This window comes from Maniola hyperantus, chromosome 22 (genome assembly GCF_902806685.2).
Source record: "Maniola hyperantus chromosome 22, iAphHyp1.2, whole genome shotgun sequence".
NCBI lineage: Eukaryota > Metazoa > Arthropoda > Insecta > Lepidoptera > Nymphalidae > Maniola > Maniola hyperantus.
Genome location: NC_048557.2, coordinates 4,832,862 through 4,851,135, shown reverse-complemented (window position 1 = coordinate 4,851,135; position 18,274 = coordinate 4,832,862). Strand labels below are relative to the sequence as shown.

Below are 18,274 nucleotides of genomic sequence, written 5' to 3'. Positions count from 1 at the left end.
AAGGAACGTTTTTCACGGACTCGGATCGGTTGCAGTTTGTAACCGCTCTGCCTATATTAGGTAAGCTTGTTTACATATATTCTAAATTTGTCTCATCCATTCTTTAGAATTTAGATGTATTCAGCAAACATGATCAGCGAACCTGTTAGTTTACATCTTCATGTACCACTTTGATAATAATAATTAAGTGCATAACAACATCATTTTAGTTTAGACACCTGATGGCATAGTTTATGACACCAAAAATTATTACTGTAGCGCCCGTAATAATCGTACCTACATGTATTTCGCACTTGCCGACTTTTAAATTTGACCTTGCTCAAAATTGCACCTATAGAGCGTGCCTACAATTATCATTTAATTCCTCTCACCCTGATCAATGTCGTTTAATCTATAACGAATAGTGAAATGAAGCTAGCGAATGCGCTCGACTTCGTCCCCCGTTGGCCCTAAATTTCCCCTCAGCGCTCCCTCGGGATCATCCGCCTATTTCCGCTCCGGCCAACCAACCGCTCCACTTGTCATGAAATTTGGGTCACCACATATTATTACTTATCTATGTGGAATTCATTTAATGACCAATATTATGGGATTCTTTCACAAGGCCATGCGACGTGTCACAAGGCACGTTCATCGTTAGGGTTCCATACTTGAAGGGTGCCAACGGGACTCTGCTTCCGCTGTCCGTCTGTCCGTTTTTCTATCTGTCAGTCAGACTGTATCTCATGAACGGTATGAATCGATAGAGTTGAAATTTTCACAAAGTGTGTATTTCTATTGCCGCTATAACAAAAATAATAAAAAATTTAAAATGACCATGTAAATATCATAAAAATTAAAAAGAACGTAATCTTGTATGATTATATGAAACCCTTCGAATATGAATCCGACTCGCACTTGACCGGTTTTTACTTATCAGGGATATCCTCAACGTGTAAATACGGCGGCATCACAAACAAAAGTTGTGTTTGTTTGTCCCTTTTCTAAGTAAAACTTACGTAGGAAAGGTATGCTACTGCGTCGTCTTCAACTTTCTATAGTACGCGACAGGTCGAGATGGCATTCGGGGCATGACGCGGGGCGTCCCCTCCCCGATTGCCATCTCGACCTAAGGTAATTTGGTCTTCAAAGAAATCATTGATTTATGTAAAACAACCCGGTGAGAAAATGAACCACCTAACGTTCTTGTTTACTGAAAGTTTTTCCTTCCTAGAAATTAAAATACCTTCTACTTATATACCTACTTCTATGGTAACAGAACTTTTTAATAGAACCTTGTTACTAGCGCAATTCAACAGTTTAGCTAGCAGTACACGTATGCTAATTGGCGTCGGAGTTTATTTTAACTGCCATGTTTCATACAGAATTTAGTGTAATAAACATGAGCTACGCCCCGCAGTCAGTGTTAATGAATTACCTAAATGCTTTGATGTTTGTCCATTGCAACTTAGATTGTGTACGACTTTAGCAGAGGTTACTCAGTAGTCGTACTACTCTACCTAATGATGTTTATCATCATCACCATTATTAATCGATAGACGTCCACTGCACGAAATGAGTCTCTTGTAGGGACTTCCACACTTCCCTGCGACTCGCTTGATGATATCTGTCCACCATCCATGCTGTCCACCTAAAGGGCGTCTTTCAACGCTGCGCTTTCCGGTCCGAGTTCGCCATTCTAGAAGTTCGCGACACCAACGTACCTATATCAGTTTTTCAAACTATGTATCCTGCCCAGTGACACTTCAGCTTCGCAACCCGTTGAGCTATGTCGGTTATTCTGGTTAATGATGTTTAATACCTACTGTAACTCAATGAGCGCAAAAAACGTACTTTTCCACGCAACACGTCACGGCTCTTTTATAAAGCTTGCCGCGAAATAACCAGCGAACTGATACATTCATCAAACGAAAAACGCTTCTTAATCCGACCAAAATACTGAGAGCCACACAACGTCTTGGTAAATGGAAATACGTGGCAACAGATTTCCACAGGAAAGGAAACGAAATCTTACTGCTTCAGGATACGGTCGATTTTGAAAGAAACACTTAGGCCAATATTATTTAAGAACACAAAACGTGCCATTCGCCACAAAACGGACAATGCTTAAGCAACTCCAATACTGTTACGATAGAGTACATAGTAAAAGAATCGTTAAAGTAACAACAATTTTCGATTTAATCGAGAAAGAGTGGGTTCACAGAATTGTGATCGCATTCGCAGTCATAAGTTTCTTGTGTTAAGGTTAACTTTTGTTTGTCCTAAATGGCCATGGGACATCAAAATTACTGTCGGTCTCCAAAAGCGGCGCCTGCCACATTTCAAGGAGCGATACCTTCTTCTTTGTTGGTACACTTTTCTTGCGGATCGAGTCAGTCACATTATCGGTGCCTTTGATATATTTTAATTTGCGTTGTGTGGGCTACATTACATATAAATAAAAATCAATTGTACATATTTAATAAGATAATTTAGATACCTAATATTAGTTTTGCCGCGCGGCATCTGTGTGCATATTATCAGCCATTGACGCAACGCACACACGCGTGCCAGCTGATCGGGGAACCGGTCAGGCGACTTGCGCCTGCCCCCGCCGCACCGCGCCGCGGCCCCGAGCCGCGGCGCGCTGCGGCCGAGGGCCTGCCTAGTGGCTTCCAATACCGTCCCTGTGTCCACGTCTGTCTAGCGCGCGAAAACGCATGCACGTAATTTTAAATTAGCAAGTACGTCTGTAATAGTTTTAATAGTGCTAATTAAACCGATTGAGTGCTGGAGCCTGGCTTCTGATTATTGGGGGAACATCTTGGTCTTCCTACACCACCATAACCCCCCCAAACTGGTGACCCATGCTGAATACGACAGGATGAGCTCCAGCAGCAGCGACGAACGGCAGGGCGAGTCGAATGTAACCACGCGGTTAGCTAAGAAGGCACGCCCCACACCGCCAAAAGTGGACGACGCGGCACCGATCGAGAACCGTCGATTTAAGGTTAGAGTTCCACCTTTCTCGCCCGAGGAACCAGAAATTTGGTTCGCTCTTTTGGAGGGCCAATTCGAAAACTACGGCATACGAGACGACGCGACCAAATTCACACATGTACTTACAAATTTGGACCTCGTACATGCCAAGGCAGTCAAAGAGCTAATCGTTAACCCTCCGGAGCGCCACCGTTACAATAAAATAAAAACGGAATTAATACGCCGTCTCTCAGCGTCCCATGAAAAAAAGGTCAAGCAGCTGCTGACCCACGAGGAGCTGGGGGACAGGAAGCCATCACAATTCCTGAGACACCTTCAGGACCTTGCAGGACCGGCTGTTCCGGCGGATTTTATTAAGAGCATTTGGAGTCAACGTTTACCTAGCAACATACAGACGTTAGTCGCCTCGCAGCCGACACTCTCACTAGAACAGCTCGCCGACTTAGCCGACCATGTGCACGACATCGTCACGCCGTGCAACGTGGCGGCGGCTTCGACGAGTTACACCGCTACGAGCAACATCGCCAGCGAGATCGCCGAGCTCAAGAAAATGGTCGAGCGCCTGTCCACCAGACTCGACGAGCACACTCGTGGACCTACGACTTCAGACCATACCCGGGGATCATGCTGTTCCGCCAGCCGTTCCAGATCACACGAGCGCCGCCGAACACCGCCGCGACAGAGGGACCGCTCCAACTCCAGCTACAAGAGATATCCGGTATGCTACTACCACCACCGGTTCGGAGCGGAGGCTCGGCGATGCTCGAAGCCGTGCGATTTTAAAAAAGCGGAAAACGCCATGGGCAGTCGCTGATGGCGACGGACGATTGCCCAACCTCCCCAGGTCGCCTCTTTGTTACCGACCGCAGTACGAAGATGCAGTTTCTCGTGGACACTGGAAGTGACCTCTGCGTCTTCCCTCGGTCCAAACTCAAGGAGCGCCGTGCACCCACCGGCTACACACTCGTCGCGGCTAACGGTTCAACAATAGACACGTACGGGTTCGCATATATCAATCTGGACATTGGACTTAGACGTACCTACCCGTGGCGTTTCGTAGTGGCGGACGTGACAAAGCCAATCATAGGAGTGGACTTTTTAATATATTATAGTATAGTTGTAGATTGTAAGAATAAGAAATTAATAGATAATTTAACTTCTGTTACCAGTACAGCATCCATAGCTTTAAATTGTAATGTTTTATCTGTTAAGGTGCTCACCGGAGAATCACGGTATCACACTGTATTATCCCGTGATTATCCGGATATTACTCGACCAGCTGGTACACATCGCACTATACCACACAACACTCAACATCACATACGGACGACACCTGGTCCCCCCGTCACGTGCCCCCCCAGACGTCTCGCCCCGGACAAACTGAAGGTAGCAAAGGCGGAGTTCGAGGCGATGCTAGCCAACGGTACAGCGAGGCCTTCCGAAAGTCCGTGGTCGTCTCCACTGCACCTCGCGCCGAAAAAAGACAACGGATGGCGTCCCTGCGGCGACTACCGACAACTTAACGCCCGGACCATACCAGACAGGTACCCAATACGTCACATTCACGATTTTGCACATAATATTGCAGGTTGCAGGATTTTCAGTACCATCGATCTCGTGAAAGCCTACAACCAGATACCTGTCTGCCCGGAAGACATACCCAAGACAGCCATCACTACGCCATTCGGTATGTTCGAATTCCCCTTCATGACGTTTGGCCTTCGTAATGCCGGCCAAACGTTCCAAAGGTTCGTCGACGAAATGATGCGCGGTCTAGACTTCGTCTACTGTTACTTAGATGATTTTCTTATTTTTAGCAGAGACGAGGCTGAACACGAAAATCATCTACGTATTGTGTTCGCTAGACTTCGAGACTACGGGATGATAATCAACGTATCTAAGTGTGTATTTGGAGCTCCCGAGGTATCCTTCTTAGGTTATAAAATTTCGGAGAACGGAACCAAACCACTGGATACGAAGATACAAGCAATACGCGACTTCCCCCCACCCAAGGACGTTAAAGCACTCCGACGCTTCCTGGGCATGGCCAACTTTTATAGGCGATTCATGCCCAACGCCGCCCAGATACAAGCGCCTCTTAACGCTCTTCTCATGGGGGCTGTCAAGGGATCCACACCCATCGACCTCACCGGCGAAGCTATAACCGCATTCATGGCAACTAAAGAAGGCCTCTCCAAGGCAGCCCTACTTGCCCATCCGGATCACCAAGCCACGCTCGCATTGGTCACGGATGCATCGGACGTGGCTATGGGAGCCGTTTTACAGCAGCTGAAAGGTAACGTGTGGCAACCTCTGGCATTTTTTAGTCGAAAGCTCAGCCCCAGCCAACAAAAGTACTCACCGTATGATCGCGAACTTCTCGCGATCTACGAGGGCATAAAGTACTTCCGGCACATGGTCGAAGCTAGACACTTTACGGTCTACACAGACCACAAACCAATCACTTTCGCCTTTCACGAAAGGAAGCAAAACTGTTCGCCTAGACAGTTCCGACAGTTGGACTACATTTCCCAGTTCACGACCGATATAAGGCATATTTCCGGCAAAGACAATGTCGTAGCCGACACCTTATCTCGCGTCGAAAAACTGGACGCTCCAATCTGTCTCACTGATCTGGCAAAGGCTCAAGATAATGATCCAGAGTTGGCTCATTATCTTCTCTCGGACGATTCTTCCCTTCGTCTCAAAAAGATGGATTTTTCTGGAAGTCGTATACCTTTGTACTGCGATGTAAGTACACCGACACCCAGGCCATTCGTCACAAAGGAATTTCGCATTCAAGTTTTTACTAGCTTACACTCGCTAAGCCACCCCGGACCCTCCGCGACCGCAAAGCTGGTAGCCGAAAGGTTTGTATGGCCCGGAGTGAGAAAAGACTGTCGCGAGTGGAGTCGAACTTGTTTAGCCTGCCAGCGTTCTAAAGTCAGTCGACATGTATCTGCACCATTAGGTACTTTCGACCTACCTCGCGCACGTTTTCAGCAGGTCCACATCGACCTCATCGGTCCTCTTCCAATTTCACAGGGAAATAGGTACTGCTTGACGGCCATAGATCGTTTCACACGGTGGCCGGAAGTGATGCCTATCCCGGATATCACTGCAGAAACGGTGGCCAAAGCGTTAATCTCCGGTTGGATATCCAGATTTGGCGTAATGACGACCGTGGTTTCAGATCGAGGATCCCAATTTCACAGTGCACTGTTCCAATATCTCGCCAAAACCATCGGATTTCAACACAAACGCACAACGGCCTACCACCCAGCGTGTAACGGACTAATCGAGCGATTCCATAGGCAGCTCAAAGCATCCATCACCTGCCATGCCGACCACAACTGGACGGAGGTTTTGCCCCTCGTTCTGCTCGGCATTCGAAGTGCTTTTAAAGAGGACTTACAAACCTCTTCCGCCGAGTTGCTGTACGGTGAGCCGCTCAGACTTCCCGGCGAATTTTTCGATTCCAGCACACCCTGTACAACTGATATAACGAGTTTCACAGCGCGCATTAAATCATTCGCCGAAAGAATCAAGCCAGTCCCCGCTTCCCGCCACAACAAACAAAAGGTATTTATTTTTAAAGATCTGGCGACTGCCGAATACGTCTTCGTTCGTGAAGACGCTTCGCGTTGCCCTCTTCAGCCAGCCTATACGGGTCCACACAAGGTCGTAGAACGAGGAAATAAAGCATTCACCCTTCTCATAAAAGGTAAAATCACCACCGTTTCCATCGACCGACTCAAGCCGGCATATATACTAGCGGACGAAAAAGAGTCAGGAAATAAGGTAACAACTCCTTACAATCTACCTACACCGGCCTCTCTGCCCGCCAGCACACATACATACCTACCCGACGTAGCTCCCAAAGTCACTCGCTCCGGCCGTCAAGTAAAATTTACAGACTTCTATCGCCCTTGACGGTCTCTGGAGGAGGGTGATATGTGGGCTACATTACATATAAATAAAAATCAATTGTACATATTTAATAAGATAATTTAGATACCTAATATTAGTTTTGCCGCGCGGCATCTGTGTGCATATTATCAGCCATTGACGCAACGCACACACGCGTGCCAGCTGATCGGGGAACCGGTCAGGCGACTTGCGCCTGCCCCCGCCGCACCGCGCCGCGGCCCCGAGCCGCGGCGCGCTGCGGCCGAGGGCCTGCCTAGTGGCTTCCAATACCGTCCCTGTGTCCACGTCTGTCTAGCGCGCGAAAACGCATGCACGTAATTTTAAATTAGCAAGTACGTCTGTAATAGTTTTAATAGTGCTAATTAAACCGATTGAGTGCTGGAGCCTGGCTTCTGATTATTGGGGGAACATCTTGGTCTTCCTACACCACCATAACCCCCCCAAAGTTGCGAGGATTATATTACTGCACTTCTTATTTAAGTATTGGACAATGGGAACGTAATTAAAGCGACTATAGAAGAAAATAATAAATAGAGTGCTACAAGTTATCGTAATTGATTTGATTATCAAGATAACGCCGTGTCATTCCCGTTGAACGATCGGCTTGAATGCTTAAGGAAGCGAGCGAGGCTGACGCTGCAACACCGGATTATTTGGAACGTTTACAACATAATAGAGAGCATTAGTCCGATCCACTTTTGACATCATTATCTGTGTAGTCGGCTCACGATAACCTGCGAGTGGCGTACGTCGCACCCGCCCCGCCTCGATCGGCAGTCGCGCACTACGTCGCATGCCGTTTGGACGTCTGAGGTGCCTCCCCCCCATTCCACTGAGTGATCACCTCACTTTTGGCGGGTATTCGCACGGACGCGGGCAAACGTGACGTGAATCGGAATGCGCGCGTGTTGTCAACGCGCCCGACTCGCCGTCGCAGTGAAATCTGTGACTCGGAACACTTGGATTGCAGTGTTGGATTGTTGTATGGAGTAGTGCTCCGTGGCGTTGTTTGTAAGAACGTGCGGATGGATGCGGTGTCCATGATGTTGACTCATGCATGACGCGCTTGATCGCTGGAACTGGGAAACTTTTTCATCGCTGATTGGTCACTTGATGCAATAAATTAATTTTTATTACCTCAAAACATATAGGTTACATCCTATTACGGATAATATTAATTCTTAGTCATCTCAAGTTTATGACCGTCTTGCCAATGCAAATTAAGATTATGAAACAGAAAACTAATAAAACTTCAACGCATAACAAGGTGCCTAGCATGCACCTTCTCATACAAACAACGATGAATAGAGAAAGTATTGACAATACAGATTATTTTTCATTGTCTGCCATTCCGGACAATCACTTAATTTACATTGTTTATATAGAAAATGAAAATGCTTCTCTAGTTAACACCAAATTAACTTTTTACAATGAATAAGACAAATCTATTATATTTATGTTTGTATACAATATTAAAATTGCTCAAGTCTAATTACAATAGGTAGGTAGGTACGTTCTGACTTAAGGAAAACATTATTATTATGATAATAAAAGCGAAATGAGAATCGTGTTTGAGTAATGGTAACTATCTGAATTGAATTACTTAGCTATGAAGTAAGCTCTATGATTGTGATTTGGACAAAAAGTGTCAATAATGGGTTTGCTTCCAACCAAATGACTTTTTGCGACAAATTCAAGGAATGGTTTTTGCCACACAAAGAACTCGTTATCAAGATTGCGTAACTTATTGAAAAGGTCATCAGTTAATAAATTTCTGATTTAATTGTCTCTTTATTTGATTTTAATGTAGATAATTAGATTGTTGTAAATATTTACTGTACAAAGGCAAAGACCTTTTAGGTCTCACGTTCCTATTTCTTTGAATTGAGTTTTGTGGGTTTATCTTTTAACGATTATTATTATTTCTGAGAGTTTTTGATAATAACCTTAGGAACCTCAAGCTGTTTTTAACCTCCAGGAGCTGAATTAGTATCTATGACGCTACTACGATTCGTACATTTTAGATATTAATTTTGAAGGTTCCGTACCTTAAAAGGAAAAAAGGAACCCTTATAGAATCACTTCGTTGTTTGTCTGTCGTGTCTGTTAAGAAACCTGTAGGGTACTTCCCGTTGACCTAGAATCAGAAATTTGGCAGGTAGAGGTAGGTCTTACAGCATACGTACGGGGAAAAATCCGGAAACCGTGAATTTGTGATTACATCACAATCACACCCAAAAAAAATGTGTTCATTAACAAATAATTAATATTTTCAACTTTCAAACTAAGATTACTATACCAAGTTGGGAATCATATGAAAGGGCTTTACCTGTAGGTATATTCCAAAACAGATTTTATGGGTAATAGTTTTTGATTTATCGTGCAAAATCTCGAAAAAATACGACTAGTACGGGAACCCTCGGTGCGCGAGTCTGACTCGCACTTGACCGGTTTTTTCGATAATAACTGTAGAATCTCAAGCTGTTTTAACCTCCAGGACCTTGATTAGTATCTATGATGTTACTATGATTCGTAGTAACATTTTAGATATTAATTTTCATATCAAATCTTCATCAATTGTCTAGTTTTATGTCACAAATTGCAGTCTTCAGAATAAAATGATTTGATTGTCATAACAAATATGGGCTCCGTCGTGGAAAAGTTCTCTCAATAATAACAAATGTACTGACAACAGATAGTAGATCTAAACAAGATGGTATCGTCAAATCAAGTGACAAGGCGATCAGCGTGACCTCGGTTTAAAGTGGGTTAATGTATTTGAAATGTGGCACAACGAGATTTGGCTCCAATAGAAGTTTCCTCGTATACACCGAGTATTGTATCAACCTTGACTGAGATTTTTAATTACGACTTGTTTACACCCGCATTAATTTGAATATACTCTCCAGACTTGAAATGTTCATGATTGTTGTATTTATCAATTGTAGACGTAATCGTTTCTGTAGTTACTCATCTATTTTAATTTAACTTTCGTCTAGCTTATTTCTGGTAGCTAACCGGGGTTAATATTCGTCTAATATTAATTAACAGTCGGATTTTGAATCCTGATTCTCTGCGTAATCTTGAGTTGCAAAATATGTCTGATACAGGGACCGTTAAATTTTACATCCTAAACCACGCATAATATCGATTTGAATTCAGTAAAGAATAAGGGTACTAAGTACTGGCTCCACAATTTTTTCTGAATCTGTTTCTAAATTAAACAATTCATTAATATTTGCACTTATCACATCACAGTTGTCTGTGTGTATAAAAATGTATGTTTCTTTGTTTGTCCCGCTGTATCACGTTTGTTATCCTTCCTATGCCATTCATCCGATTGAGTTGAAACTTTGAACAGTTGATGTTGGAATTTGCGGGAGAATTTCTAACATCAGCGATGACACAATAGGTGGTGTGACAGTCGTTTATACAAAGAAGCAATGCAGCTTATGCATTCATCATCATGATAATGATCAACCCATCACCGGCTCACAGTAACTGAGCACTCTCAGAATGTGAATGACAATGCCTCGCATTAGCGCTAGAGCAAAATCTATTAAATTAACTAGGATACGCCTCCAGATGAACTACGCATTTACTCTTTGTACGCAACCCCGTAAAATGTATTTCGACGACCAACAGCGATCAATCACTCGCGAAAACACCCGCGTAATGGTTCGTCATGACCCTTGCGAAAAACACCACATTCTATTTACCCCGTGTGTAATCCTTAAGGTTTATAGGCATTGGCCTTTTCAAGGGTTGATATAGCCTGACAGTGTATCACTGGATCACGTTTCTAATATTGATCCAAATCGGTAATGTGTGGCCAAATTTTAGAAATCCTAATTTGATCATTAATTTCCTAGTCGCGAGAGAGTATTCTTCTGTTAAATATCTGAATTACAAATGATCAGTAACCCAATGAAGGATTTTAACTCTGGGTCAACTTTCATGTCAAAAGTACGGTTCACCTTTAAAAAAAGGACTACAATCGTACTATAAATAATATCTATGCCGGTTGTACTCACGTGCGCGCGTGCGCGAACTGACTCCTTTGAAAAAGGACCCCGGATGGGTTCGAAACTAGTCGGGCTAACGTCGACTAGACACGTGAGTACAGCCGGGATAGATATTATTTATAATGGAAATCACTCACGGTAGTTTAACGCTAAAATACAATCGTACTTTTGTTGACATGAAAATTGACACAAAAAGTTAAATTGGCGCGTGAGGATGAAATTATACGCGTTGTAAAAATTTTTGAACTTCAGCGAGCAAGAAGATCCAGTGGCAATCGTTTGTGAAATAATTGCTGCTCGTCAAATACGTTTGGAATAATAAGCTGACCCTGATTTAATATGTACCTGGAATACGCTAGGACAAAGAAGAAAATGGCCTTTTCATACCTTATTGTTGGGCAAATTGAATGCGCACTTAATATTTAACATAGAATCTATCGCCTTCACTCGCCTCTGACAGAGTTTTATTGTAAACTAGATGATGTCCGCGACTTCGTCCGCGTGGATTTAGGTTTTTCGGGAAAATCCCGTAGGAACTCTTTGATTTTCATGGATAATGATGAAGTAGCCTATGTCCTTCCCCGGAATGCAAGCTATCTTTGTACAAAATTTCGTTAAAATCGGTTGAACTGTTGGGCTGTAAAAAGCTAGCAGACCGACGGACAGACACACACTTTCGAATTTATAATATTAGTAGGTATGGATAGTGTGGATTGGGCTCTGTTGTCTGTACAAATCAGTAACAATCTTATACTCTTACTCTTTTCATGTAGACTCTACATTTCTCTAACTCTTTGCAAAAATTGCTAGAGTAGTTATTTATTATTGATATTTCCTGCACAAAACAATTCAATTGATTACGCTTCTCATAAATAAATAATTAAAGTTCAATACCGCAAACAAAATTCCGAAGTTCAGTTACAGTTAGATACTAATTGTGAATTGTAATACGAATGTAAAGAAGCAATTTTCATTAGAATAGAGACTGACGAATTTCCTTAAATAAGGCAAAAAGAATTCGCGCGCGAACTTGGCAATTAATCATCGACTGCTCCGAAAATCCGAGCACAATCATTGTGCCTTAAATTAGGATTACGACTTATCTTTTTGGAACCTCGTTTCCATTCTTTTACCCTATTTTTACCCTCATAATCCGCTATCATAACCAGCTTTGTAGAGACAACTTATACTTTATTATCATCATCAATTTCATATCAGGCTGAATTCAGGTTTTAAATTTTTAAGTGATTTCCTGATTAAGTAAATTTTTTATGATGTTGCATCAGATATGCTTTATGTTCATTGCGTCAAGGCACGGTCTTCCATTCAGTCAGGCCAATTAAGTCGAAAAACCTTAAAATCAAGAGTAAATTTTTAAAATAAATAGCTTGTTTTTATTACTGTTAACATAAGCTTGAGTTGTAATTATTATGGTATTTGCAAACGTTAAATGCGGGTAATCGTTAAAAAGAGCATTTAAAAATGAAAAGGTTTAAAAAAGCGTATGCGTGTGCAAAAAGGTGCCATTCCCAATGATAGTGACCATCAATCTGTTGCAATCGAGTTGAAATATTCGGTAACCATAGCAATATTCGCATCGTAGATCGTAGCAATTCGCGTCACGTGAAACATGTGCGGGCGAATATTTCACGTTATTTCCTTTATCCGTGACGTTACAGATGATGACGCCGCAATATGGCCGCCGGTTGATAATATTTCAACAAACTCGTAAAATGGCTCTTCGTTTGCGAGAGAACATGAGGAGGAAAATTATGATTTTTTAAATAAGTATTTTCTTTCAAAGTTGCCCAATTCAAATTAAATTACTCTACAAGTCCAAATTGATAATTAATTTTGGCTGAATTTTAGAAGTTTTGGCAAGTTTAATGGGATATAAAAGCCGTCGGGTTTTACTTTAGATGTAGAGTGTTTAATCGAAATCGATATGAGTATAATTCGACTCCAGCGATAAAGCGAAGCATGACATGAATATTAACCGTTAACTGATTGGCTTACATCGATTTAAAACACCGCATCTAACCTTTTTATTCCACGGTAGGTACACTCGTATAAACGGATTGTGTTTCGGTTGATGAATTATACCATCCCGAGAAAAATGTTCGTACGTGGAGTAGATTAGAGTGACTGATACTAAGATTATGCGAAAAGTGCTCAAAGTTGGATATAGTTTTGTGATTGTGTATTCAGAAACTTTTTCAAGATTTCGTTCAGTGGTAACAAGTGTGCTAGGATAGACGGTGCGATAGCACGTAACATGCATATGTGCTATGAGAGGCCGGGCGTGGTCACCACCTTGAACGGGGGCGTTGGGTAAGTCTACTTTTGTATTTCTGTCGTGTATATCTACTTGCGTTTCCCCGTGACATAATGTGGATATATGTTTTTTAAAAATCCTGATTAAATTTATTTAAATCCCTTCTTAGTGCAGGTGTGAGCTGTAAAGAGAACTTATTTGCAAAGACTCAAGTTTCTAGAATTGATTTTGTTATTATTGTTCTTAGTAAGTATTATAAGATACAAGTTTAGATTTTTTTCCAACTTAAAGGCCCAATGAGTCCAAACTAACTATTTTACTAAATTCCATGAGAAGCTTTGAAGTTAATGTGCGTGGAAAGTTTGGTGGGAATATTATAATAACTACAATGCAGAGATATCGGCAAAAGTTATTTGTAGTTACATAGTAAGTTTATTAATTACACTGTATAGCTATTATAAAATACGGTCCTAGTCCTTAAATTCTATTATTCTGCCTTTTCACTGAAGAAAGGTTTTAGGTGTATAAAACAAAACAATACCCGGTTATATCATATTTTACGGCACATAAACGCCTGGCTCACTTTAGTGGCGTCCTTTAATAAAACAACGAAAACAATTATTATGAGACAGCCCTTTTGGACAGTTATCTTCTATTCTTTGACTTAGCTTATGTTCCCAGTTTTCTTATTATTCTTAGCTCCTTTCTTGCTGTTCTTTAACTTGACTTACCATCGTAATATAGTTATAACTTATATTAAAAGGGTCTTTCTATCTTATTTTATTTATTTTCTTGTTCGGTTGATCACTGAATATTTTATTCTGTGTACTTTTATTGTCCTAAGGGTTTGCTAATTATTTAAATTACTTTTTTGATTAAGAGGTCGAATTAATCATTTGGGTTTTACGCTCCACTGCAAATCTCGTGTTTACCACTGAATAATGTCAGTTTATATTCGAATTTAAGTTTCGGTATGCTATTTTGCAACCCATAACAACCAGTAAACTGCCGAGTTCTAAACATTTAGTACAAACAACGTCAGTCGTAATTATTATTTAACATCTATTAATGATTTAGTCGCCGCAGCGTAGGTAATGTATGACGCTTTTCGTTTTGTCGACATTGTCTTACGACAGGAGTAGTTTCGCTGTTTGCGTTATTGTGTTTACACTGTGTTGTTTTGTTTATAGAAACCGATTATATTTGCTTATTTAAATTGAACAATATGCGTTGTAGATATCTGTCAATAATCAATAACCCTCTATGATTGAAAACAGCTTGTATGTTCTTTTAGCTAATAGCTTATTTGTTTAATTTATTGAATATGATCATAGTAGTTGTAGATTCAGGTATTATCAACCACGACTATTCAAATTAACTAGGTGTAGTTATACTTGATAGTACTGTAATATTCAGCGACGAGTACGTGCCGATAGCGTTTTTATACGTGTTCCCAGCTCAAACCTAATCCAATAAGCTGAATTGGTAGCTAGAGTCAACCTTCTTACTGCGATTTGTAACTTGATACTACGTAAACAGTGGTTGTGATTTTACCTTATAAACGTTTATCAGTAAATATGTTTTAATAATAATATTATTTTAAAGAATATTATCATGATCATGTTTATCATGATGACTCTCTTTCCCCTCCAACTAAGCGTAAAGTTTGTGTTAGAATAGTTGTAGTAGGTACGCCGTAAGAAAATAGTGCGACGGGTGCATCGATGTACGGGTAGTGTTTGAACCGGCGAACTTTCGAATTTCAGTCTGCTCCTTTAACCGTTGATCTATCAAGGTTCTGAATTTTTTGGAATAAAGATGAGTAACAATTGCCCCATATTGATAAAAATAAAATGTTGACCTAGTCTTTATTTACTTACTTGGAAAACAGTTTATAAAACGTTGAAGCACTCAAGCCATGACCTTTAGAATAAAGTTATCTTAACGGCCTACTGAGTCATCGGCATGTAAACTGTACATATTCATCTATATGGATGTCAAATTACACGGATAATTGGATGTTCACTACACCTAAAGATATAAAGGACAGTAATTAACTTGAACAAAACAACAATATCATCTGTTGGGGAGCACTTAGCAGGTGTATCAGTAAGAATTTCTTATCTATTACATATTGTTTTCTTGGAAACCTTCCACTAATTGTTATTGATACTAGTAATTATTGTAATTGAAGTGAGGATGATTCCATGAAGGAATTACTCGAAGGTGGATTGGATTATCCATCGAAATTGCGTGACTGGCAAACGACATAACGTGTTTTACCAAAACTCCAAATGTCCCAAATACTAACCTATATTCAAGGATAGACAAACCTTGATCTTAAAACGACATTTCATTTTAATTAACTAATAGATTTCTTCATAGTCATGTTAATTTTCTCATTAACATAATATACCACTGTAAATCAAATCACTCAATAGGTATGTAAACAAAAAGACATCAACGTATTGAGTATCAATACTAAATTCAGCTTACATACGGGCATTAATATTTAATGTAAATTAGAAGCTATTGGAAGATCCAGCGTCCGCCCATACACGGCAATGACCAAACAAAACGTGCAATTTAACCAATAACGACGCTAAACTGATTATAAAACGACTGGAATTAATGCATCCGGGCGAACCAGCTGGCGTCGATAATAATAATTTTCATCCTTACAACTAATAGTCATAAGGTTGAATTGTGTTAATGGATCGTAGAAAACATCGTGCCAAGAAGCGAGCAAAAAATTTGCGAGCGGTGGCGCTAGAATTGTTTACAGTGATCATATTTCAAAGAAAGAAGAGCAAAAAATTGCGAAAAGTCGCCTGTTTAACGTGATAACTACGGGACGGATGGCGTTATTATATTTCCTTATAATAGCAGCCTTTCCCGTAGACACATTTATAATCATTAATTCCTTTAACGTCCGCGTTTAAATTTGAACGGGAAACAAAAGCTCACTATAATCTGCGTAATGGATAACTATTTTACAAACAATAATATATTACATCCAGTTGGAGATCATTAATTACTGCGGACAGGATTGGACTGTGCTTTTGACGTATCACTTTATGTTATAAATTACACTAACTTTGCGATCTTATTAATTAGGTCATCTATATTCAATCCACACTTGTGTTGAAATGCTGACGTTGCTTTGATACAATTATACGATAGTATCAGACAAATACTTGAACTGTCTTAAGGTTTTTAATATTCTAGGTTCCATTGTTAATTAAGTATTTTTTTAAATCTTTGCGGCTTGTTTTGTTTAACCTCTTTGCTTGATTGGAATGTGGATTTATGACATACTGCACCATTTGTTACTTCACATTCCGTGCCTCCACAGTAACGATAAATCTCTAAAATCTCTCGGTTATTATCACGAATAACAGACGATCCTCGTTAACCCTAAATTGTAAATTGTTGTGACCTACTTTTGCATCTATTCTGCCTTTTACGGTCTGTAAAGTTCGTTACAGAAAACTTATAACTTACGAGTATATAACCTTTAAAACGGGTTAACTTAAAAATGTAATCAGACATTTACCTTATTCAGGAAGTAGTCATGCACGCCAAAAATTAATTATTCCAGTCGCTTTGTTAATTGAATAAGGTGATTAGAGTGGACTTTCAAAACCGTAGACGGTTGATAAATGAGTGTTATAAATTAGTGGAGGTTAGGCTGGCTTGAGATACTAATGGATTGCTGAAGCGACCAACCACCGCATTCTTGATTTTTTGCTAAGACGACCATGTCGCTGCCCGTGCAACTGAGTGGCTGTTCAAACTTTCTTCTCGCATCGGTTCCTTAGTTTTGAGGATCGTGGCCCCCACGAGATATCACTTCCTCTAAGATATTGTGCCATTTCTCCATGTTGCAGGGCGCTAAACTATTGCTATTTAATTTCCATTGAAACATAGGAAGATCATTCGCACAAGCGTCTATACTGACGCAAATGTTTCCGCAAGCAAGGCGGAAGCCGAACAACGCAATCGCGAGTCGTTGTTCATGTGTAGAGCCAATACAAAATCGAGTAAAACAAGTAGTGGCTCACGCGATAGTATCCGATCTGAGGCTATCGTTAAGTAATTAAGCAGGTTATGAAGGTTGATTTCTTGAAACGCATTGCGTTATTCCACGGGTATTTTTAGAGAGTTTTAGTATCACTAGAGCAGCAATGTCCTGCATAATAGATTGTACTTGATTTAGATTTTCACCTACTGGTAAACAACTCTATTTTTTATAATTCAGAGAATAGGTGCTGGACCCGCTTTTATTGTCTGTTAAAAACATTACTATTTTTCGTATATGGCGCAGCTCTTATGATACCATAGATAAATGTTTATTTAAAAATACTTAGTAGTTCCAAGCTTATGTCTTCACAATGAATGAATGTGTGAATATACTTAACTACACCACAAAAACAGAAAAGCACGTACAAAGCAAAAATATAGGCAGGTACAATTTGTCGGCTTTATCGCCACCTAGCGATCTCCAGGCTTCAAACGATCACTAGATCGGGGTGCTTTTTTGACGACTGATAAATAGTAGGTCTGCTTCTCCACGGTCATTTTACTCATCGGTTATTTGAATCCTCCGAGCCGGGTTTGTGTCTGCCTCGGTCGTTTTTGCTACGTCTTTTTTCTCCATTTCACGATGCGATGCATTATCTTTATTACTTATTATCCCTCGCGCTGCTACATTCGTCTGTCTCTCGGCTTCTAGCTTAATTGTAACTCATACTCGTACGTCAAGATAACGCTCTGATTTAATAGCTTCAGCTGCTCTCTCGACATTTGTTTGTGGTTCTCTAAAGTCGTTTTCAGCTACTTCTATTGATTTCTTACACTGTTATTGCTACTACCTTATATTTACCGGAGAATATTTGCACTGTCTGATACGCAACTAGTATAACTTCAAAGTGTATTATTGTTATATTTATTATGTAAATAGCATAAAATATAATCGCGATCCACGTTAACTTCTTGTGTGGATTTTAAAGCAGCATAATTTAACATAAGAGATGTCACGAATAACTGCATACATCCATCTGTA

The 18,274-nt window shown here is 40.6% G+C and overlaps 2 protein-coding genes across 3 annotated transcripts in view; both read left to right on the top strand.

Annotated features, from left to right (window-relative positions):
- Positions 1-2,863: 2,863 nt before the first annotated feature.
- On the top strand, positions 2,864-3,793 carry LOC117992702 (uncharacterized). Its single transcript, XM_034980412.1, has one exon. The coding sequence runs from the start codon at positions 2,864-2,866 to the stop codon at positions 3,791-3,793; it is 930 nt and encodes a 309-aa protein (XP_034836303.1).
- Positions 3,794-7,695: 3,902 nt separating this feature from the next.
- LOC138403926 (AF4/FMR2 family member lilli-like) overlaps positions 7,696-18,274 on the top strand; it is a 195,671-nt gene continuing 185,092 nt past the window's right edge. The window contains exons 1-2 of one of the 2 annotated variants that reach the window (XM_069506172.1): positions 7,696-7,920; positions 12,994-13,265. In XM_069506172.1, the coding sequence (XP_069362273.1) occupies positions 13,210-13,265 (56 nt within the window). In that variant the 5' untranslated portion in view covers positions 7,696-7,920; positions 12,994-13,209. Of the gene's footprint in view, positions 7,929-12,993; positions 13,266-18,274 lie in introns of both variants that reach the window. The other variant, XM_069506173.1, reaches the window with a different exon arrangement.

Excerpts from the sequence above, each read along its gene's own strand:
- LOC117992702 (XM_034980412.1), top strand. The coding sequence starts at position 2,864 with ATGAGCTCCAGCAGCAGCGACGAACGGCAGGGCGAGTCGAATGTAACC.